Below are 23481 nucleotides of genomic sequence, written 5' to 3' on the forward strand. Positions count from 1 at the left end.
TTCAAAATGTCCCGGTGACGACAAACCTTCAGTTTTACTTCCTAATACTCATAATTACCTTGATGTAAACATACTTATCTATTATTATTATATGTGTGTGATACATGCAGGTACACAATAGACGAGTTTCGGTTTGACACGTTGGCATTTTGCATTTTGCACCTTTAAAAATCAGCCTGACTGAAGCTCAGACATGATTTAAGGACAAACATCATGTTTTGTTGAAACACTAAATGAAGGGCGATTTTGGCATGTGTTGTTCGGTAAGGAAATAAAGGTATAGTCCTTCAAAAACACTTGAAAGAGAGTACAGAAGAAAACAAGGGGGAAATGATGAGAGAAACAAAGAGAGAGCGAGCGAGCGGCACAGTGAGCTCCAGCGATGTTTGGAGGATGATCGTTGTTCATCACAACGGCATACACGACGTCATCAGATGTTGGTGAGCGTGGTGGAGGTGATGAGGCGCACAGTGAGCGTGCCCGGTAGGTCGTTGTCCTGGCGGTTGCCCTTGTCGCGGAGGTGAAGCGTGTGCTGCTCCTGCCGCTCGTTGGGGTCGCTGAACAGGATCACCTGGCCCAGGAAGGTGTCCACGATCATGTTCCTGTTGTAGATCTGTTGGGTCGCTCGTGTAAACAAGGCAGGGATCCGGGAAGCAAAGGGAGGAAAAGCAGGAAAAGAGAGGACAGAAAAGACAAAAAGGGGAATAAGCAGTGGAGCATATTTGTAGGGGACAGGAGGAGATGGGATTTAACCGACAAGACGGGAAGCAAGAACAGCAGATCAAATACACATGACTGCAAACAGCTATGTTTATCCAAGCATCAGAGCTGTTGTTTCAGAAAATCCACAAAAGGTTTGTATCATAGAGTTTTTTATCCACACTGAGACGAGACATAAAGGAGGATTTTTGGAAAACCCAGCGCAAAAATCTTGAAATGCCACCCTAGTGGGCAAAGAACAATATTTGGTAATTTCCGCTGACATCCGGAAAAACGCGTTACCGCGTGTTACCGCAAGATCGTAGAAACGGCCAATCAGCAGCTGCGTCACAGAGAGCGTCATTGTGAAAAGGCCTGTGACACTCTAAATTTAAGTTCCCAAAGGCAAAACGTAAGGTCATACGGCTCGGTTTTCTCCTGTATCTATTGTAATATTTCAAAGATGAAGGAAAGTTGATGAAGTTGAGGACCAGGATTTTTTTATATTCTTATATGCATTTGTTTTAGATTATTTGTTTTACCACAGATGGGCAAGGAATCTTATATAGTACCTTTATTTACCTTGATTTTCTAAATGAAAATAAAGCATTTTGAAAAAATTAACAAGTATTTTGGTTTATTTCATACAGGCCTGGCATATAAAGCGGTAATTTTTGGAGGTTTCCTGTGTAAAATATTACTTGAAATGATGCTGTGTTTACAAATACTATAACATTATTTATTTGCCGCATCCTTCATCTGAAAAATAAGCTCTGTCAAGCAAAACTATCAGTCCTAACGAGAAACATTTAGCCCAGGGGTCTCAAACTTATGGTTTAAATGTCTGTTTTTGATATTTATAGATTCATTAAATTTTTTGGTTAACTATATATCACTTCATACCCAAAACATTTATTTTGAAATTCTGAAAAATATTGTTATTGCTACAACATGATGTAATATTGTGAGGGCTTAGTCAACATAGTGACTGATATTTCAAACCTTCACAGGTCTAATATTCTGATTACAGAGTGTGCGTTTAAATATCAGGGGAGAGGGAAAAAAAATCTCTGCTCTGGGGCCTTGACAACCTCCACAGCATGAAGACATCTGCTTTCACTCACCAGGTCGTAAATTATACAATTTCACACGTCTGATTGAATAAATTCAATATTACATCAGCAATAATAATTCCCTAACAAGAGCGCTGGCTTACAAATATTGCCTGATATTGAGCCTGTAATTGATTAGTTATGGATGTCAAGCGAAAGACACACACACACACACACACACACACACACACACACACACACACACACACACACACACACACACACACACACACACACACACACACACACACACACACACACACACACACACACACACACACACACACACACAGACAAAGGGATGATGGTTGACTTCAGCTATATATGTAATAAAAATTATATTGTGAATCCATGTAGTTCCTGTACTTGTAAATCTACAGCTTACAGCAGGATTTGTTTAGATATCTTGTTAATTAGAATGGGAGGAACATGTAAGGAGGAAACATTCAATTAAACCTGAATATTATTATCTGAACTTGGTGTTTTCATGCAAATATAAAAGAAACTTAAGGTTCCATCTTTATGTGTGGACAAATTAACTCTTTCATTTATAAGAAAAATTAGCAATTCAGACTATTTATGTCAGAAGAAGCGTTGCCTGTTGTTGTGACACGAGATTTTTCACAGCTACTATGCGTCACTGTTTATGTTAATCACCTTTTAGCAGCATTTGTTGGCTTGTTCACACAACAGCGACATGTAATTATGTATAATTATTGCTTGTAAACTTGTAAATGACTGGTCGGGTATTTATTCCGATGCCTGAGACCAAACACAGGTCACAGTCAAACAGAGCGTCGTCGTCGTGTGTGTTTCAGTTGTTTCGTGCACAGTGTGACAAGCTCACCTCGATGTGGATGCCCTCTTTGGGTTTCTTGCGATAAAATAGGCCTTTGATGTCGAAGTTTGGGCAACGCGTGTCCTTGTGAACGGGCGAGCGAACCCTCTCTCCTTCACAGGTGATGATCACGTAGGGATTGACAGCTACAATAACAAGAAAACACATCAGGACACCAGGTACTATATGTGTATTTGGTTTTTAAATTACTTTACCAATTACCAATACTTTCACCAATTTAATTAGTAAATATAGCACTTTCTGAATTCAGAATTGTCTTTAAAATGTGACTTGCAGGGAGAATATGCTGCTTTCTCCCAGACTTCTATGCTTCTTCCTTCAACAACTGTTATTTTATGAAGATAATTTATATCTACATCTGCTGCAGCATGAGTATGCAAAAATATTGTTAGTTTCACTGCAGAAGAGACATTTGGACGTTGGGAAAAACACCATAAATGAACAAGTTACTGATAAAGGACTTCTTATCTTACCCAAGAACTCACGTTATATCGGCATATCAGATATCAGCAAAACGTCATGATCAAGATTTCACATAAAAACACCACATTATATCGTCTTATACTGAGTTTTTTCACAGATAACAGATTGATCTAGTTTTACTGAAAAATATACAGAAAATATATTTTAAAATTCACAAAAAGTGGGTTTCAACATGACGTTTTAACATGATCATGACAAAACAACTACACTAAATAATAATGCTGTGTTCAGTTTCAGAAGATGGCGCTGTGGGACCTTGTGCTTTGCTCATTATTCTTTTCTTTTTGGGGAATAGACAGTGAAGCTCCATGTGTATGTGTCACTGGACGTACCTCCGTTAGAGTCCTGACCCTGCAGACCCTCGGCGTTCAGCACATGGACCTGAGTGACCAGCTGAGGGTAGCCACACATCCCTGTCCAACACGTCTGAGGAGGCTCGTCCAGAGTCAGCTCTCTGGGAAAGACACGGGACAGGACATGGATATAAGGGGACAGGTTTGTTTTTATTCATTTTTTATTAATAGCTCAGATTTTCTTGTGAGTTTGAGGCCGAGGTCTGTTGTTAAGCTGCTGCTATGCTCTGACATAAGTAGAAAATGCCATAACTCTTCAATGTCCAATGTCAGGATACTTCAATGTGTATCCTACAAATATTCCACAATAAAAGTCTTCAAACAGATTCTGGTAACCGAAACACTGTGATGATTTTACTTTGAAACATGTATGAAGTTTGTTTGTGTTCATATTCAACAGATATAGACGTTGAAACGAGGGCTGCAACTAATGATTTTTTTCATCCTCGATCATTAACCTGTTAATTATAATCGTTTGGTCCATAAAGATGTGAGAAAACATAGAAAAAGAGACACAAATTCAAATGTTTGTTTGAATTTGGTGAGGAAAATCGCTGATTAAGATGTCAGGATGAAGTAGCTACCACATTGTCCAGCAGAGGGCGCTGTGAGCACAGCTTGGCTGTAGATCCCGTTTTAATTCCCAGGACTCAAGGAAACTAAATCTGACATTAAAGCATCTGAAAAACGGTGCGTGGAAGCATTTATGGCTCCACATCATAGATGCCAAAGGAGCACCTACACATCTGTGGACTCAGCGGTTAGCTTAGCTTTTAGCGCCACCTGAGCAGTGCAGCAAGAGTTCACCCTCATGTGACTAAGAGAAACAGTTAGCAAATGAATTAAATGACACTCTGCTCTATCTCTGGACAGAGAGTACAGATTTACTTGCAGTCTGAAGGCACATCAGTAAAAACACGCAGCAGGAAGTCGCCCTGCTGCGTCGGGTCAAAGGTCGCGGGGATGATGACGTAGCGGCCCTCCTTCAGCTCCTTCCTGAGGAAGACGCAGCGCGAGTTGATGTAGATGGAGCCCGCTACTTTCTGCTGGGCCGAGTGCATACGGTACTTCCGATTTAGCTCCACCTGCAAGATGAGAAAAGACATGTAAAAGAGTCCCATTAATGATGGATTCATGACACATTTTTACATATATTAGTGTCTTATTTGAGCACTAGTACCCGGTGAATATCAAAGCCAATAGCCAGGTTTTCCCCTTTGCCCTCTTTGGGTGTCGCTCTCTTTTCTTTTTGCTGCAAGCAGATCAACACCTCGTCCTCCACCTTCTTCACATCGAACACGTACTGCAAAAAGGAAGTCAAAATCATATCCAGTCTTAGCTGAAGCACATAAACACACATCAGCGCCGGGACCAACCTGAGGGTTCTGCAGAAACGTGGCTTTGTGGTTGATGCAGCCGCCGGACCGGTTGCGGAGAGGATCCTGCCGGTGGACCCAGGATCCCCTCATCACCTCCTCCTCCCAGGTTTTGTGGATGCTCAGGTAGGACGTGTTGATGAGGCGACACAGGATGATGTCGGTGAAGTACTGGCAGAAGTCGTCGAACGTCATCCTGCAGGAGGAGGGGCAGGAAAAGACGAGGAGAGAGAGGAGCAGAGAGAGTGGAGAGGCCGGAGCTTGAAAGAAGAGCTTCAATAGGTGTTTTTTTAAAAATAGAGGAGATGAAACCAGGAACAAAGAAAAAGGGCAACACGTGAACGTGAGACAGGAAATTCTGCCGGTGACACTGAATGAGATTTAACCAATATCCAAGTATCAAGTCTTAAAAGGTGCCTCTGAACGAAAGGAGTGTGTCTGTCTGAGCTCAGGACAGAGAGAAACAATCAAAACGATTTTAAATGACTTGGTTTCTTATTCCTCACTCACCAGAACTCGCCGTCGTCCTGCACGGTGACACCCAGCTTCTCTCGCTCGCTCTTGCTCACCTTGTTCCACTCCTCCGAGCTGTCGAGAACAAAGACAGAGAGAAAGCAAACAATTTATTTACTTTGGCAGCAGAGAGAAACCCTGGCTTTTATTTCACAGCAGTCTTAAATCGCAAACGTGACTCTGTGTCTAATTTCCCCTGAGTTTTAAGTGTATTTGAGCAAACTTTAATACAAATCATACACACCTCATCTAATTCTAATACTGTTTTGAACATGGGTTTTGATGGGTTTTCACGACAGGCTTTCAAAACACAAATCATGTGTTTCATTCATTCATTACTAAATTTACCGTAGTTTATTTATTTATTTATTTATTACAGACTTCATTTTCTTTTGTTTTCTTGTGGAAGCGTCTTTAAATTACCTGAAAAACATTATAAAAATCTGCTATAAATATTATTATTATTAGCAGTAGTGCTGCAACTAATAATATATTCATTTATATCAATTTCCTTGTTTGGTCAATAGAATGCAGAAAATTTTGAGAAATGTTGCCCCAAACCTCAAAATAATGATGTTCTCAAAAGTCTTCAATTGTCTTTTTTTTATTGTTATTGGAAGCAAAAAAACCTCCCAGAAAAATTCACATTTAAGAAGCTGAAAAATCAGACAGCTTGTTCTAATCATCTTCTTAAGATTTGTAGTAGTAGGGCGGCAACTAATAAATATATTAATAATCAATTAATCTGACAATTTTCTGAATTAATTGTTTAGTTGTTTGGTCAATAAAATGCAGAAAATGTTGAAAAATGTCGACCAAAATCTCAAAATAATGAAGTTCTCAAAACTCGTTTATTGAGTTTTGATGGTTTTTCTTTGTTATTTGAAGCAAAAACCCCAGAAAATATCAGACAGCTTGTTCTAATTATTAAGAAGAAGACAAAATCAATAAAAGCATCATCAAATAACCAATTAATAATTGATTATTCGTTATAGCACTTCTTTAAAGCAAATATTACAAACCTAAAACGTCTCCATTGTTGTTTTCTTGATATATACTGGTTAATGAATTAAGATGGCTGTGAGTACAGACACAGGAGCTAACAGTTCTTCCGTTAACCGTTGTATTTCTGTGATTTTGTTTCCAGAATTTGGCATTCATGATAATATATTTTGACATATGAATCATGTATCACATCTGCCCCTCATGAGCAGTGTGATGGTTGTTACTGTGAATCAAACCTTAACATCCAGGTCAATCCTGTATTCACTGCTCTGTTTTTACTGGACGCATTAGCTCCGTGTTTATGTATTTGTGTTTACGTCGTCGTCTCAACAGTCTGTCAGACTCCATTTACTGTAACAGGTTTAATCAAACCATAAATAAATTATTCAGCCAGTGCGAGATGACTCACGTATGCCTTAATAACATCGTTCTGTCTTTGGGCTGGATTAATAATTCAGACGGCGTTGTGATCCGACTTTACCACCTCCCTGTTTGTGTCACTGAGTATGGCAGCAAACAGTTCACAGAGAAGCTCGGGGAGCAACTTTATCTCTGTTTCCTTTCTTCTCACTAACAATTGCATGGCAGTTAAAAAAACAACAGAAGGGAAAACCAGAATGAAAGGCTTGTTTCTGGGATTGACTTTGGTCCCTTGTGCAAACCAATCATTTTGGCTCCCCTGGGCGTTTAAACTCAAGAGGTATTTGGTTAAATTTCAGCCTCTTCACAGAGATTTTCCGGGGAAAGTGACTGCAGCGTTTCAAATCGTTCACGACAAACAAACAAAACTCCTACTGCGCTGAATTCACCCGTTCTCGTTCGCCTCGTGGCCCATTAGCTTGATTGCATCTCCATTTTTCATTGTCAACCAGACGTTTCCTATTGTGCAGTTTTTCCTGTCACCACGGGTATGATGCATAGACTGGGCGGGTTTTTTTTCCCCCTCATGTCGTTTCATGTTTCATGTTTGCTTATTTATCATGTGCAGTCTCTTCAGAAACACATTTTGACGACAAAAAAAGCAATTTACATACCACGTAATTATGAAACAAGACAGATCATGAATCTTCTTCTTCTATTATTTAAAACATCAGAATTTTTTTTTTTAATTCCATCAAATATCTTCAACTGAAAACAAAAGGAAACCACCATAGGAAATGGTGCATATTTTAATCACAACATCCTGCGTTTCTATATATTTCATTCACCAATTAATCCACTGTATAATGTATTTATTTATATTCAAACAACACATTTAAACCATTCTTTGTTATTTTTGAGTCTATTATCCATATATTTTCACCTTAACCTCACTCATACATTTTTACTTGACATTAAAGCTAATTTTCTTGTGTTAATGTGTGTGAAATAAATCAAATATGACAAAAGATATGTATAATATTGCATTTTTAAACAAAATACCTGAAATTGGGGATGTTGGTACAGGTCTTACGAGAGATAGACCAATAAATGGGTCTAAACGACTAATTTGGCCGATATTTGCCTTTTTTGATTAATTGCGATTGGGCAATTTAAAAAAAAAAAAAAAAAGTTTCCAAAAGTTTTTTGAAGACCAGTTTCATGTATGTACAGATTATACCAGTGTTTTATTGAAAATGCTCGATATAATTGTCCTGAAATCCAGACATAAATTTAGATAGGCAGCCCATTAGTGTTGTTGGTTACTGAAGTTATATTTAATCAAATGGAGGACAAAAAAGGAAAATAGACAATACGTATTGTATGTGTATTAGAGCTGAAACGATCAATCGATTACTAAATTAATTGTCGGTTTGAAGCTTTTTTCATGATTACAACAAGATTTCTGATTGATTTAGCTCCTAAAATATTCTGAAATTTTCTTTGTTTCTTTGCTCCACATAACAAAGAATTCATTAAAACTGAATCAATTTATTTTGTGGATAAAACAAGACATTGAAGAACATCATCATTTCCAGGTTTGACAAATACTGATCAACGTTTTTTTAAAGCGGACCTAGACTGTAAGTTCCAATTAACGCTGTTTTTCAGTGTGTATCTGCGACATTACCCTGTTTAAGAAGCCCTGAAGATTCTAAACAAACAGTTCAGCCACCACTGAGAACGCTGTGTTTTATTGTAATCTCGGGCTCAGCGAGAAAAAAACCTGGTACGGTTACGTAAAAAACGGTTCTCCGGAACAGCAGATCGTCCTGCTCCGGGCACTAGTCCGGGCACATTCGGTTGCGTACATTGAACCGCAGAAGAAGAATAACGTCTGTTGTGGCGGAGCGACAGTGTCTTCTGACTCTGGGTCTGACTCCAGGTCAAAGTCATAAAAGGGACTGCGGCGGGGAGTCGTGAAGAAGCTATTTTTAAACATTGTTAAAACAATGTTTTGATAATGAGTAGCAGTGCATCCACCGTTCCAGAGGGGGAAGCTGTGCTTCTGAGAGGGGGTGTGCTGAATATGTCCCTTTCCGGGTGCTGGCCAATCACAACACAGTTGTGAAGGCTCTATGCTGGCTGGCCAATCACAACACACTCTGTCTTCTGGGGGTGAGATTTATGTTTGAAATATTGCGGCTGAGCACAGCGTCAGAAAAGACAGATTTCTAAATAGCATCAGTTATCGGTCATTAACTGCTTTCATTTCTAAAAATCTGTATCAGTGTCACAGAAAGACCCATCTCTCTCATCCTCTAAGTCAGTCCAAAGAAACATTATTTCTGTTACTTTTGAAACATCACACAGATGACTGTACGCTAGCTCATTGACCTTTTGTGTAGGTGTCGGTGGTTGTAATTACCTGTCGCTCCAGGGGCCGCTCCACTCCTTCTCCCCCCACGGGTTCCTCATGCGGATCATGTGCAGCTTCTCTGATTTGAAAAAGGCCAGCAGGCCGTGACCCAGCCGCACTTTCCGCACGTCCGTGACGGCATAAGCGTGCCCTTTCACCAGGCCGCAGTCCAGCCGAGCCTCCATGTCCTCTATTGTAGTCGCCTGGAAAACAGCGAAAATGTTGTGGTTAAAAGCAGACAGGTCACTGCGGGTCAGCAAAATTATGTAAATTAGGAGAAGGCTGGCGCTGTTGTCTGGGAAATTATTACTACTGCAGTTGTTTTTTTTTTTTTTGAACAAGGTCTTTTTATTTAAGACTTTCACAACACATAAAACACACTTACAATACAAACAATAACTAATCCCTAATCACCACCCACCCACCCACCCACCCACCAAACCTGTACCACGAAATCAAAATACAGTCATTATGCATATTTGTTGACAAGGCAAAAATAATAAATAAATAAAAATGAATAAGAAAAAACACATGTACCAACACAAATAGGAGAATCTGTATTATAGAGCCAAATTTTCTGTTTCCATTTGCTCCACAAATGTCAGGAAGGGCTGCCATATTGCATAAAATTTCGACACAGACCCTTGCAGAGAGTATCTTATTTTTTCCAGCTTCAGATATTGCATAGTCTCTTTAATCCAGTGGGAGTACAAAGGAGGAAGAGGGTCTTTCCATCTTACTACTGCAGTTGTGAGCAGAATTTAAAAAAAGGCTTGAGAAGCAACAAATACAAGGACATTTGTTGGCTGGGAAAACTGTTCACGGGAAGCTGTGCTGACATTTTACTTTCACTGTGACCTGTGTCTTCAATATAACTATAAAAATAAATAGTGGCTTTGAAAAGGAACAGGCGCATGGAGCCAAAGCTTTGCCTTGACTGTTTGGAGTTTGAAAAGTAAAAGTTCTTTACTTCATCCTACACCCTTTTGAACATTAAACGGTTATACTCTACCGTTCAAAAGTTTGGACTCACTTAGAAATGTCCTTATTTTTGAAGGAAAAGCAGTTTTTTTTTTCAATGAATATAACATCAAATGAATCAGAAATACACTCTATACAATGTTAATGTGGTAAACAACTATTCTAGCTGCAAACATCTGGTTTTTAATGGACTATGTAGAGGCCCATTTCTAGTGTTCTAATGATACATTGTGTTTGCTAATAATGTTAGAAGGCTATTGGATGATTAGAAAACCCTTGTGCACTTATGCTAGCAAAGCTAAAAACAGTTTTATTTAGAATAAAAAGCATTAATTCTAATCTTGTCAATGTCTTGACTATATTTTCTATTTATTTTGCAACTCTTTTGAAGTATAAAGGTGTGTCTTTTCATGGAAAACAGAAAAAAATGTTATCGGTGACCCAAAACTTTTGAACTGTAGTGTAATTAGGGGTGTCATTTTGTTGTTAATCTAAAGAAAAGTAGCTTCTATTCTCTTCCCCTGCCGACATAGGTTATTTTGTTAGTTTATCATGTTTGAATAAGTAGTTTCTAAAATTAGGTAAATCAGCGACGCTGCTCTCTGTTTACCCTGATGGAGCAGCTGATGAGTCCATCTCTGTTGTGGACTTTGAGAACCCGTTCAAACAGTTGGTTGCGGGCGGCTTCGTCCGTGGCCATCTGACCCTCCAGCAGGTCCACGGGCTCCGAGACGCCGCCAGTGAAGTCGACCAGTGCGTCGGCCGTGTTCCCTCCGTCCAGAGCCTCGTAGCAGCCGTAAACCCTGCGGCAAGTAAACAAGAGTTTACGAGTCGATTTGTTTAAACTGACAGCAAATTCAGCGGCAGTACTAACTTGGCGTAGGCCTTCTCCACCAGCGCGCTCCAGAACTCGTTGCTGTCGTTGGAGTGGCAGTACACCAGCTGGTTGTCCACCGTCGGTAACCGGTCGTCGATCACCACGTCTACCCACTCGCCAAAGCGCCAGAAGCGGAAGTGGAAGATCCCGGCGTACGATTCTGGCTTCTCCGTATCCCACTCCTGCTCCTTCCAGTCTGGAATGACCTGGAATAAGATGTAGGAGGAGGAGGAAGAGCAGAGGACCGGGTAAGCCAAACAAACACCTGTAGCATAATAAAATTAAAGAGCAGTGGGCTGCCACCATATCCCCTCTCGCCTGCTCAAACATTCAGGAATAGGGGACGAATGTGTCAACGTGGACCTCAGGCTCATAAATCCAGCTGTAATAGGACATGGGTGAGAGGTAATAACTGTTTGACTGCAGCGGCTGAGTATGAGTCTATGAGCTGCAGCCTCCATTTTGTGGCTATGTAACAAAATTACAAACTCATGTGCAGTCGAATGTGAATGCTTCAAGCAGAAACGGAAGGAATTCTGTGGCAAGAGCCTCATCCTGATGAGTTCCTTGGTGGCAGGGTGGTCTGAGCTCACTAGGTCACTGCCCGTTTCGCCCTTTTAGCCCGGACATCTTGCCTCAGCGGCGCCGTGAAGACTAAATTAGTCGACTACTTCCCACTGCAGGTTCCCTGCTATCCACAGGCATCTTGAACTGCTGCTCAGCTGCCACGGTTATCTCTCCTGTGGCCCTCTTTAGTTCTTGAGGTGCAAGTCTCTCTATTTCTGCAAGAAATAGCACGGCCATGTTGCTGGGAAACTTCAATGGGGGGAATAAGGTTTTGCACACCATCCTTTCAAAGCAACTAGGGCTGCAATTAACAAGTATTGTCAGAATGGATCAATCTGTCAGTTCCACAAAATGTCCGAAAATGTTGACTGGTGTTTTCTAAACCTTGGTTTTCATGATTTCTTTGTTTTATGGAGCAAAGAAACCAGAAAATACTCAAACTTAATAAGCTTAAAAGTCAGAGAACTTGTTTTAGATAGTGAAAAAAACTCTCAAACGATTAACTTACCTTGTCAACAAAGTCCTAGCAAATAAAGAAATTAGTACAGATGTTCTGACATTTTGAACCCCCATGTTACAGTACAGTAGTCCACAATGGACAAACTAAACATATTTTGAGTTTTGCTGCTCACTGATGGCTCCATAGATTCTCTATCACACTTAGAAGTTATGCTGCGTCACCAATCAATTTAGCTAAATTTCTCACTCTTTCTCACTATCAATACTTGGCACCCGCATATTGATAATCGCATCTGACAAGTCAGGACAAGCTTGTTCTAAGGTATATACAAGCCTCACAGCCACAGCGTTGTGATTGCTATTTGAATATTAAGAGAACGTCGTTGCGGTCTCTCGAGTCGGCCGTGACTCAGTGTCATAAACAGAGCATCCGACCTCCAGCCGACCTGAGAAAGGGCATCCATCTATGAAACATCTACGGGCACAACACAAGGAAAACTGTAAGTGACGCAGGGTGCGAGAGAGCGACACCACATAATATGAACTGACTGACACCATCCCAGCAGGCGTCCTTGGGAGATGCCAGAGTGTGCTCACGTCACGGGGGTTCCTGTCAAACCTCCCAGCAGGTGGTGACACTGACACGCCATCGCTGATGGAGAGAGAATCTCGTCTCTCCAGTGAAGCGACTCTGAGAAAGGCAGAGCAACAATAACACAGAGAGAGAAATAAACAAAGCACTGCAGCACAGAACCATCACAGTCATTCTGAAATCCTTTGGGAAGGAACCTGTCTTACTGCTGCTGCTGCTGCTTACTCCCTCTGACATAACAAAGACTATCTGGGCTGACAACTGTCCAGAAACACAAGCAGGAGCCTCCTTAGCTACGGATGCACTGTATAACCCAGGGGGAATAAAGAGGATTTCCCCAAACTACAACCTACATTCCAACAACAAACACTTGGGATAATTGTTGCTTTCAGTCGTCCGTGTGTGACCGCACGGCCTCCACTGGCTCTTTTCTGCTGTCCACTTTATGTTTCATCATCCCGATCGATATCTCCGTTTGTTTGTTTGTTTGTTTACCACTACTTCATCTTTTGAATAATGGATTTGATGAAGTCGTTGATTAAACGTCGTTCACTGCATAGGTTTCTCAAAATCAGGAACAGACTCAAGCCTAACCTCAACTGTATTCATCTAATAACCCAGAATATCAACAATACCACAAAACCAAGACTGAAATTGCAGCAGTACACAAGTATCCTTAATTTAAGGCTTTCCTGAAACTTAAGAGAAAGGGTACCCAGTTTTAACCAACACTGAAACACATCTGTTCAAACATAAACAACAGTTTTAAACTATGATGTCCTTCAAATCAAACCACTTTATAGTAGAGTAAGGCAGGGACCTTACATCAATTTCTTTTTTAAACAAGAAGAAATCTCTGACAATCAAAAGAGAAACAGCAACTAAAACAGAAGACAAGACGTCCAGTGATATGACATGACAGAATATGAAGGTGTTTGTGACTCTACAGGAGCACAACAAGAGTTTTCTGTCACTCGACGAGTATAAATCAGGCTTCACGCTGACATAACCACTTTGATATTCACATCACTCACACGAGTCTCTTGGATTTCTGGCGGTTACACCGAGCGTTTCTTTTGAAGCCAAGGAAACAAAGAGAGACAAACAAATGTGTGACAAACAGAATCCTGCACGGCTCCCTGAAGGAAATGTGCTTGTGCTGTGGTTGCAAATGTCATTAGTCCTGGTTGCCTAGCACCGCAGCTCATCTGTACGCTGCCTCCACCCTCTTCTATCAACGCAACACAGACGTGCTCACATGCAGACCGTGGCAGCCTGCAGGCAAGAGCAGATAGTAGGAGTTTACTGGACTAGGAGAGTGTGGAGACGTTTGGCTGTCGACTTCATCCACCCCCTCGTTTGATATCAAACATGTCCACAGTACTGGAGCTGCCTTTCCGTCCCGACACTCAGCTGACGGAGGTGATGCGTCTGCGGGTTCAGTCCCTGCAGCAGCGTGGACAGAAGAGGCAGGACGGCGAGCACCTGCTGCGTCCCAACGAGGCCGTGTACCGGCTGGACTTCTCCAAACAGTCCCTGCGATTTTCACGGTGGACGGTGCAGCTGCCTCAGCCCGGGCGCATCACCATCACGGCCACCTCGCAGCTCTGGACGCCAGACCTCACTCACCTGATGACGCGTCAGCTGCTGGAGCCCGCCGGGGTTTTCTGGAGGTCAAAAGAAGTCAATGCGGCGGTCCAGTGCTACGAGGCTGACTCGCACGAGTTCGGCGAGAGGGTCGCGGAGCTGGCTAAGGTAAGGAAAGTGATGTACTTCCTGTTTGCGTTCGCCGAAGGCTGCAGCCCTGAGACTGTCGACTGCTCCATCACCTTCACAGTGGACAGCTGAGAATCACAAAACCTTGGACAATCGCTCCTTCTGTGCTTGGAAACTTTTAGTTGAAGATTTTAGTATACATTCAAATGTCAACAAAATACTGTATCGGAAAAGAAACCCTTTCAAATCCTGAAATCCTGCAAGAAAGAACAAGAATAAGCTGTTTTTCTAACTCTTTTGTTCTGACCTTTTCTATTCTGTGATATTGAGCATATTTTAGTAAAGTTCTAATAAATCTAACACAGCAAGAAAGTCTTTAAAGAAAAACTGGAATAACTTTTGATTCATGATGTTTACGTTTAGGTTTTGGAATTAGTTTTTATATTTGTGTAACTGAAAATGTTTGTGAATCTTTGTTTGATTTGATTTGCGAGTCCTTGGGTCGCAATTTGATTAAAGATTTTCAAAACAACTTCTGATTCAAAATCATTTATTTTATCTTGAAAAATGTATTCAGTACGAGGAGCTGCTGGTTGTAACAGGAGGGTTGTTGGATCGAATCCCTGTTCGGTGAAAGGATGAGGCACCTCATCGCCACTGTTAATTACACAAGCTACATTGAGCTCAGCCACGGGGGAACCACATCCAGTACTCCTCGTCCTCGGATAAACGGGAGGGTTGCGTCAGGACAGGAAGGACATCCTGCCGAGGATCACCCACTGTGGCGCCCCCTAGAGGGAGAAGCCACACCTTTTCTTCTTAGGAAGCTTTTATTTTGGTAAAAGGCACCGTAAACACAAGCTTAATTTTTAGTTAAACTCTAAGTTATTTAGGGGTTTTTTTGGGGTATAAATTGGGTATAAATGTCAACAAAAGACTGTATCGGAAAAAGAAAACCTTTCAAATCCTGAAATCCTGCGAGAGCTAAAGAACAAGACTAAGCTGTTTTTCTTACATTTTTGCTCTTCATTTCTATTTGCCTAATTTGTGCTAGTTTAGTCACTTTTTGGTCTTTTTTAAGCTATTGTGTATGCAAATAACTCAAAGAAACTAAATTATCAGTAGTTTATGAAGAAAATTTCAAGCACAGATCATTCTTTGGGATTCAGCTAAGCCGTCCTCCCTCACAAACATTCAGCCCTGATGGGTTTGGCAGAAATGAGTCCCATGCGAGATAACGACTAGAGACGAGTGCGTGTATTTGTTTATATGTGAGCGAGCGAGTGATTCCCCCCGGCGGACGGCAGAACAGGTTCCTGCTGCCTCATCTGTCTCTGTCGTACACGGCGACCCCTGACAAACAAGAGAACCTAGCAGGCATGTGGATCCCATCGCTCAGCCTCCTCCTCCTCTTCTTCCTCCTCACCACGGGGGACTAAACAGCAACAGTGACTGTAAATGAGTGGACGCCTGCACGATGTAAAGCGTGAGAAAAGAAAATAACCGAGACGTCCCTTGACGGTGTAAAGCAAACACTAACTTGCCGCCTGAGTGGTCAAATCCGGAGAGACTGAACCTCTTTCTTTAAAAAAAGAAAGAAAAAAAAAGTCCACCACTGCAATTCCCAGGTGTGTCAATTAAATTGATTTTTCCTCCAGCACTGAATGCATGAATATAAATCATTATCGAGTGCCCTCGTTGTTACGTGTCCTTTAGCTCGCCGCTTGCTTGTCACCTTTTTTGACCAAGGCGTGAAATGACGCGTGGAAAAATTGGATTCAACAGCTGAAATGAAAAGCACTCTGTTGCTTCTGTTGCGGGTAATTAACTCGTACAAAATACACAATAATTATGTTTTGAAGCACCAGCACTGGCTGATTCACCGGGGGATAAGCAGCAGTCCCTGTGAGACTTTGACAAGTACTTGTTCTGCTTTCATAGGAAGTGAAGCTGGAGGCTAATGGAGGACAGAACAGAGCATACGAACGACTCATCAAAAATTCAGTTTATGAACGGCAAAAATAAATAATAATTAAAAGTAAATTGCTGAAATTTTCAGGCTAATTAGCCAGAGTGAGTAACAACATTACTATTCAGGCTTTCCCATTAATTGTGAGAGCCTTCCATATTCATCAACATTTCTCATAACACAACAGATTTCTAATGCAGTTTTTACTTTTTATTAAGGAACTGCACAAATGCAGACAGGGATATTTTGCCTCAAAGCAACCTCTTGTTCATTAAGGTTTGTGCTGTCAGAGTTTCAGACCTTTACAGTTAAAACTGCAGTTCTCCATCATGCGACAACAACTGATCCTGCCACAGATTGAATTAATCCTGTGATATTCGAAGAAAAACGGACACTGAAGAAATAAAACACGAAATAGAACACTAAAGAAATCAAATATATTAGTAACTAAAGGAAAAAGCCTGTTATTTGGCAAAAGCTAAAATTTTTCTCTACAGTTTTTAACAGTAAACTTTGAAAAAAAATTATCAGTTTGTTTTAAAAGAATAAAAGTTGTACTCCAGCTTATTCATATTTTTTGGCTTCTTTTTTTCCCTTTGGCAGCGACTGCAGTTTTTGTGGTGGTGCTGGTTTCCATGAACCATTAATATACTTGACACCCAGATATTAATTATCGAGGTGTCCAGCAGCGTTGGCACACTGTTGAGAGAATGTGAGGGGAGAAAAACGTACAATGGGTTGGGTTTGACATTGTCTTTTGAAGTTTGATTTTAGGGATCGAATAACTAATTGATTTTAGGAAGGAAAAAGCAGCCGTTTCCTGTATCTTTTCAGTCTCAGGAGGCTTCAAACATGCTGTGCAGCATGAGAAGTACAAGGAAGATGAGGAGTGAGGATAAGCTGCTCCTCTTCAGAGTCTGTGACACAGTTTCTCTTTCATTTTTTTTTTCCTCCATTTCACATAAAAAGCGATCCTTGAAGGAGGTGTTGGAGTAACAAACAAGGAGTACGCCACACGTATAAAACATCAAGGGAAGATGCACTCTGTTCTGGAAGATGGAGGTAAATGCTGCATTAGAGCATGAATATCCGACCCAAGCCTGGACAAGGACTGATTGGTCACGCTGGGTTCCAAGAAAAATCCAGAAATTATCTTCAGGCTTGGGTTGAATTTGAAGTTTCAAGTTCTTCTTGCAAAATGCGAACATTTAATAAATAGACGATCACCGAGTAAAAATAAGAGCTAATAAGTAGGGCTGTCAAAATTAACGTGTTAACGCTACTGGCGCAGATAATGATATAATCATAACATTAACAGTCACTGTCTAACGAATGGGGACACAGACAGCAGCTAACATTAGCGTCAGAATGCTAGCTGACGCTAACGCTAACTAGTAGAAGCAGTGCTTCAAAGTGCTGATGAGGAATTTCCTGCTGTGGGTTTAGTAAGAAAACTATTTAACTTCTATACTTTATATTTTGTTTATAATGTGAGTTATTTACAGTGCAATGTATAGTTGTTTTTTTTACAGTTATTTACAGCATTTTATTTTTTCTATTTATTTATATTGTTTTATAATGTGTTTTTTTTTTTACAATGTAATGTTTCTTTTTTACTAAGTTTGTATAGGTTTTTACAAGTTATTTACAGTATTTTATTGTTCTTTACATTTATATTTTCACATACTTTATTTATCTCTCCGTATCTACAACAATATAAAGAGAAAATTCGATTTTTTTGGCATATTTACGAATGGTAATTAATCGTGATTAATCGTGATTAATCCACAGCTACCCTGTGATTAATCTGATTAAAAATTTTAATCTTTTGACAGCCCTAATAATAAGTAGAAACTGACCTCCTGTTTTTGTTGAGCTGGGGTTTACTATTTACAACAGGACAGTGAACGCAACACGGGCTACTGAAGCAATTTCAACTCAAAATGAACCACGACAGTTGGATCTTGGAAATAATTACCTGTGGTTACAGTTCATCAAGAAGTTTTTTGTCCTGGATGTAACAACAACTTTTTAGTTTCAAATTTGTGCACATAAAGACACATGGGTAAATTAATTGGATGATGATGACACATAAGCAGGAGCAGATGTTCACACACCTTCTGAATCGTCTATCATAATCCAGTGTTTTGTGAAAACAGGCTGAGGGATCTTGTTTTAAATCCTGTTAAACCTCTCTAATCACTTCGTTTCCTCTGTCAAGCTGCAAGTCAATTACCATGTCAACAAAAACATCCTGAGAAACAACAGGTTTTTTAAATCAAGACTTCCATTTCTGGTGCCAGTCATGATGCAAACATTATGGATATAACATTTCTCGAGAAAAATGCACAGATTATCCAGTCACAACGCACATGAGGAAACCCATAGTTGAAATAAAAGATGACATTTAAGACAGAAGAAGAAGCAGACAACACACACACACACACACACACTTACTTTTTGCCACAGTGACTCTCTGGAGGCCAAACTGGAACACGCCGCCACGAACCAGCAGTTACCCAGCTGCCCCTGGTGCAAATCGTGAGCGCTGATGCCATCGACAAACAGGTGAGGGTCCTCACACAGCTCCTGTGGTCAGACAACAACAACAGGAAATGATCAACATCTGATTTAATTTCCGTGAGTAAACCAAGCCTGTAATAGGATTGTGATTCAGGGGTCAGTTCAGGTTTTTGAAGTGTGGTTGTGTGAGGTATTGACACATATTGGCTTGGCTTTATATTGGTGTTAAGACAGCTTTTTTTTTCTCCAGCTAGAAACTGAAGAATACAAACCAGTCACACCAATCTCCTTTGAGAAAATTGGTGTTTTTTTGCTCACATGGACTACTGCTGCAGAGTGATCAGTTAATAAGCTTAATGTTCTGGCCGGCTAATGGCAGGAAAAACAGCAGCGGACATCATGGACTTGTACTTTATCAGGTGAGCCTTTTATTGCGTGGCTTAAATTAGATTTCCTGTCTCTTCTGTCCCCGATAGCAGCCACGTTATCCATAAAAACACCAGCGTGCCCTGAACCATCCCTTTAACAAACTGTGTGTACAATCAAACACTAGAACCCACGTATCATGTTCATAATCTTTAACCTGAGTGTGGGAAGGCGGCGTGCATGAAATCAGACTCTGCTGAGTCGAGGTTTCATTTTCTGCTGCAGCGTAGAGCGAACAACACGCGTCTTCTTTCTCTCCTCCTGTGCACGTGTCACAAACACCTTTCCATCAGCCACTGCAGGTCACACACACACACACACATACCCCCCCCCCCCCCCCCACACCCACACACACACACACACCCCCACACACACACACAAATCAGACTTCCTGCCGTTCCTGTGATAATGTGTGGGATGATTACTACAGCCTGCGGGCTTGAAACTAGCCAATTACCGAGAGACACACACTGTGCTTTGCTCTTTTGTTGAAACACAATGGCCTCATGCTTCAGCAAAAATCTGTCAAAAAAAGAATGGAATGAATTGATAAAACAAAAAATTAAAAGAAATATATAATAACTTTAGATGGTTAGGTTATTATCTATCATGCAATCCCCGTCATGGAGGCATCTTATCAGTCCCACATTGATTCTGCAGCACAGCAACAACAATTCAATTCAATTTATTTGTACAGCGCCAAACCACAACATAGGCAAAAAGGCAAAAACCTTTACAATATTATAGAGAGCAGAAAAAAAAAAACATTCACACAATGAGCAAACACTAGGCAACAGTGGAGAGGAAAAAACTGACAGAATCAGACTCAAAGACGTGCGGCCATCTACCTAGACCGGTTGCGATAAAATGGAAAAATTGGGGACAGAGGAGAGGTGGAGTCTGAAAGAAACATCCTCTATGTACAAATAGATTTATAGTCTTAGGGATGGTGATCAAAGAAACTGCACCACCATCTGATTTATAGAGAAGCTGAAGAACACCAATCTGAATACGAATGAGGACTTTTTTCTCACTCATTATTTTCCTCCTAAAACAGGGAGTTGGTTAAAATTTTAACGATTAGACATATATACAACATCTAAAACACACTAAAAGTGCTGACGTATCTTATTATTCATTGAATATACTAATATTTTGAACTCCAGCGCATGAGAGTTAGTGAAAGTAATGCAGGGTTCACAGTATGTTGAGCTACAGAGATGCATTCAAAGACCCAAAGAATAATTTACAGCGTAACCCTGTGAACTTCGTCATGCGTGAAGTCCGCTAACAAAATGATCGCTGCCACCTTGTGATAAATAAAATACAGAAAGAATTGGAGTAGAAAGATATGTTTTTATAATTAATGACACATTTGTTTTGCATCTTTTTTACTATAATTATTACAAATAGTCACAGTAACTGATGAACCTTTCAGAACAAAGCAAGTAATGAGCAAACTACTACATACTACAAACTACTGCTCAATCAATTTTAAAATCGCAGGAGGCGGAAGATTTATAATAGCCAATGTGTATCAAATTACCCTTTTAGATTAAATATTGTCCTGACTTACACAAATCGTATTCTACAGACTGAGGAAAACATCTCTGTTTCTCACAGATAGAAGACAGTGATCATTTTTAAATGTCTTATTCAAATGACAGCTATAGAATAATTAAGAAAAATAACCATTCCCTCGCAATTGCCATTTCAGTCACAATTAGATATCTATACTTTATATATACACAATACTTATACACAAACATTTGGCGAACAACTGCAATTAACAATTATTTCCTACATTTTTCAATACATTTTTCAGTGTCAAAATAACAAATATTTCCTCTGTTAATTGGTTAGTTGTTTGATTCATAAAAAGTCTTTCCCAAACCTCAAAACAATCATGCTCTCAAATGTTTCTTTTTGTCCACAAATTAAATTATTAATTTCAAAAAACAAAAAACTAAAAAAAGTCTTTGTTATACAGAGAAAAACAACTGAAAATATTCACATTTAGAAAGCTTAAAAGCTTGTTTAATTATTAAACAAAACTGTGGTGTGACCCAATTTTCAGATTCCATTTAAATTTGATAAAATAATAAGTTTGTAAAGTGGGTTTTCTGCACATCTGCTCTATAAAATCCAACAATCCAAGGTCCCGGGCAGATTGAGTAGCTTTAAAACTGTGTTTAAACTGCTCTTGGCTCGTGACGCCGCAGCAATTTTATTGGCTATTTGGCATCTGCTCATCATCGGCAGAAGGTAGAGTTTCTTTTAAAGACTGTAACTGGTCACCATGAGACTGCCTTTAAAAAAAGAAAACATAGTAGTTGATATTTAATTAAAAGAATATGGTTATTAAAAAAAAGTGGTAAAAATTGATGGAAGATTTTAATGTGGAGCAGTTCTATAGGAAAAAAAGCTAACTTAACTAAAACTGAACCTGCACTTAACCTAAAAGAAAATGCAACCTAAAGCATAATTTCAGTGTAATCTTTGTGTAATCTTCTGGTTTTTACATCTGCTAATGTGTTGAAGCTATTTTAGTGAGTGATTTTTAACACCAGCTCTGTCTGAAACACAAAGAGCTGCAGAGTTCCAGTGTCTGCAGGTCTGGGTGTTAACCGTCTGTCTGCTCTCTGCTTTATGGGAGCGACGGGTCGATGGGCACCTCGGCCATTACTCCGCCAGTGGAAACCCCAGCGCCACTTAACAGCTCTTTAACTTTACACACTTGCAGCTCTCAACTAGGGTTAGAAAAGTAAAAGAGGAAGAGAGACGGGAAGCAGTGAGTGAGCGTTTGTTCATGTAAAGGGAATACAGGAAGATGAAGCATAACAGAAATGTTGTTTGTTGTGTTTTCCAGGGCCGATACAGATATCAAATGATCACGAGCTATACAGAAAAATGTTGATTTCGAGTTTGACTACAACACAAAACTTAGTTTACATTAATTTAATCAATTTATGATTACATTGCATATACTGCCATCTTATGAAATTAATCCAAGTAATAAAGGCACAATTCTTCTTTTTTCTCTTGTCATTTATATGGATGTTGGGTAACAGATTCTCATTAACAGTATAATAGACAAATGTCAGTGGAGCCACAGTAACGCACCTTGTAATATTAGCCAAAATATCTAATATTAGCCCCAATAATCGTCCAGACCGATCACTTTTGTGTGTGAATATACAGTGCATATATGCAATGATTCCCAAAGTCTGTATCAGGACCCACGGATAGATCACAGGAGATTTGTTTTTGGGTTCACAAACACATTTGCAGAACTCTTTAATTTATGAGTATCTGTTTTAAATAACAAGCAAAAAATTAAAGGGACACTTCACCGATTTGAATGTGGCTTTGTATTGCTAGAATAGCAGTAGTATTTTTTAGAAAATTTGCTTCCCTCCCTGAGTTTTTCCCTGACTTGTAAAAAAATCTGTTTTCCCTTATCCAAATGTGCCCTACTGTGAGTCAAATGACGTGTTTTGCATCACAGTAGGGCAAATTTTGAAAATGGAAAACTGATTTTTTTTACAACTCAGTGAAAAACTGAGGGAGGGAAGCACATTTTCTAAAAATTGTTTGCTATTCTAGCAATACAAAGCCACATTCAAATCTGTGAAGTATCCCTTTAATTTTTAATCAAGTTTGGAATCATTTTATCAATTTATAAATTCAAAATGATATCAGGTGTTACATATATGGCAATTAGTTAGATTAGTTTGATTGTATGGCTGTAGAATAGACAAAAAATGTTAAATGAGTGAGTTCTTTCTGCTCCTTTTTTCAAAATAACGTTCACTTTCAATATCTGGAAGTTATTAAACAGTTTAGGAATTCGGGGACTGAGAAGCTGGCGTCACCCGGTGGTGATGATGGTGAATCTTGTCTGTGATTGGACGGTCGTTCCGCAGAAGTCCTTAGGGATACCGTAATGACGAGTATATGGGAAGCTCTATTTCTCTGCCTTCCTGGTAACCATCCATCCATTATCTACCACTATATCCTCCACATCAGGGTCACGTGTTAATCTCAGCTGACATAGGGCAAAAGGCAGGGTCACACCCTGGAAAGATCGGCAGTTTTTTTTTTTTACATTTCTAGATAGCACAAACGTTCCAGCAGTTACAGCAATGAGAAGTATGCATGTCATATCCTATCGTTGATTAAAAAAGTGGTG

The 23481-nt window shown here is 39.9% G+C and overlaps 2 protein-coding genes across 2 annotated transcripts in view; one reads left to right on the forward strand and one right to left on the reverse strand.

Annotated features, from left to right (window-relative positions):
- Positions 1-430: 430 nt before the first annotated feature.
- The window catches only part of capn5b (calpain 5b), a gene marked incomplete at both ends in the record, with an annotated part of 31307 nt that continues 8256 nt past the window's right edge, over positions 431-23481 (reverse strand). The window contains 11 exons of the mRNA XM_083889439.1: positions 431-613; positions 2659-2795; positions 3486-3607; positions 4395-4591; positions 4687-4809; positions 4883-5078; positions 5393-5470; positions 9189-9382; positions 10771-10963; positions 11035-11243; positions 18798-18929. Coding sequence (XP_083745565.1) covers positions 431-613; positions 2659-2795; positions 3486-3607; positions 4395-4591; positions 4687-4809; positions 4883-5078; positions 5393-5470; positions 9189-9382; positions 10771-10963; positions 11035-11243; positions 18798-18929 — 1764 coding nt within the window. The remainder of the gene's footprint in view (positions 614-2658; positions 2796-3485; positions 3608-4394; positions 4592-4686; positions 4810-4882; positions 5079-5392; positions 5471-9188; positions 9383-10770; positions 10964-11034; positions 11244-18797; positions 18930-23481) is intronic.
- Positions 14027-14503, forward strand: ompb (olfactory marker protein b; the record flags this gene model as incomplete). Its single annotated transcript, XM_083889440.1, has 1 exon — positions 14027-14503. The coding sequence occupies one exon, from the start codon at positions 14027-14029 to the stop codon at positions 14501-14503; it is 477 nt and encodes a 158-aa protein (XP_083745566.1).

The sequence above is a fragment of the Microchirus variegatus genome, assembly GCF_963457635.1.
Source record: "Microchirus variegatus genome assembly, chromosome: 5".
In the NCBI taxonomy this organism is placed as follows: domain Eukaryota; kingdom Metazoa; phylum Chordata; class Actinopteri; order Pleuronectiformes; family Soleidae; genus Microchirus; species Microchirus variegatus.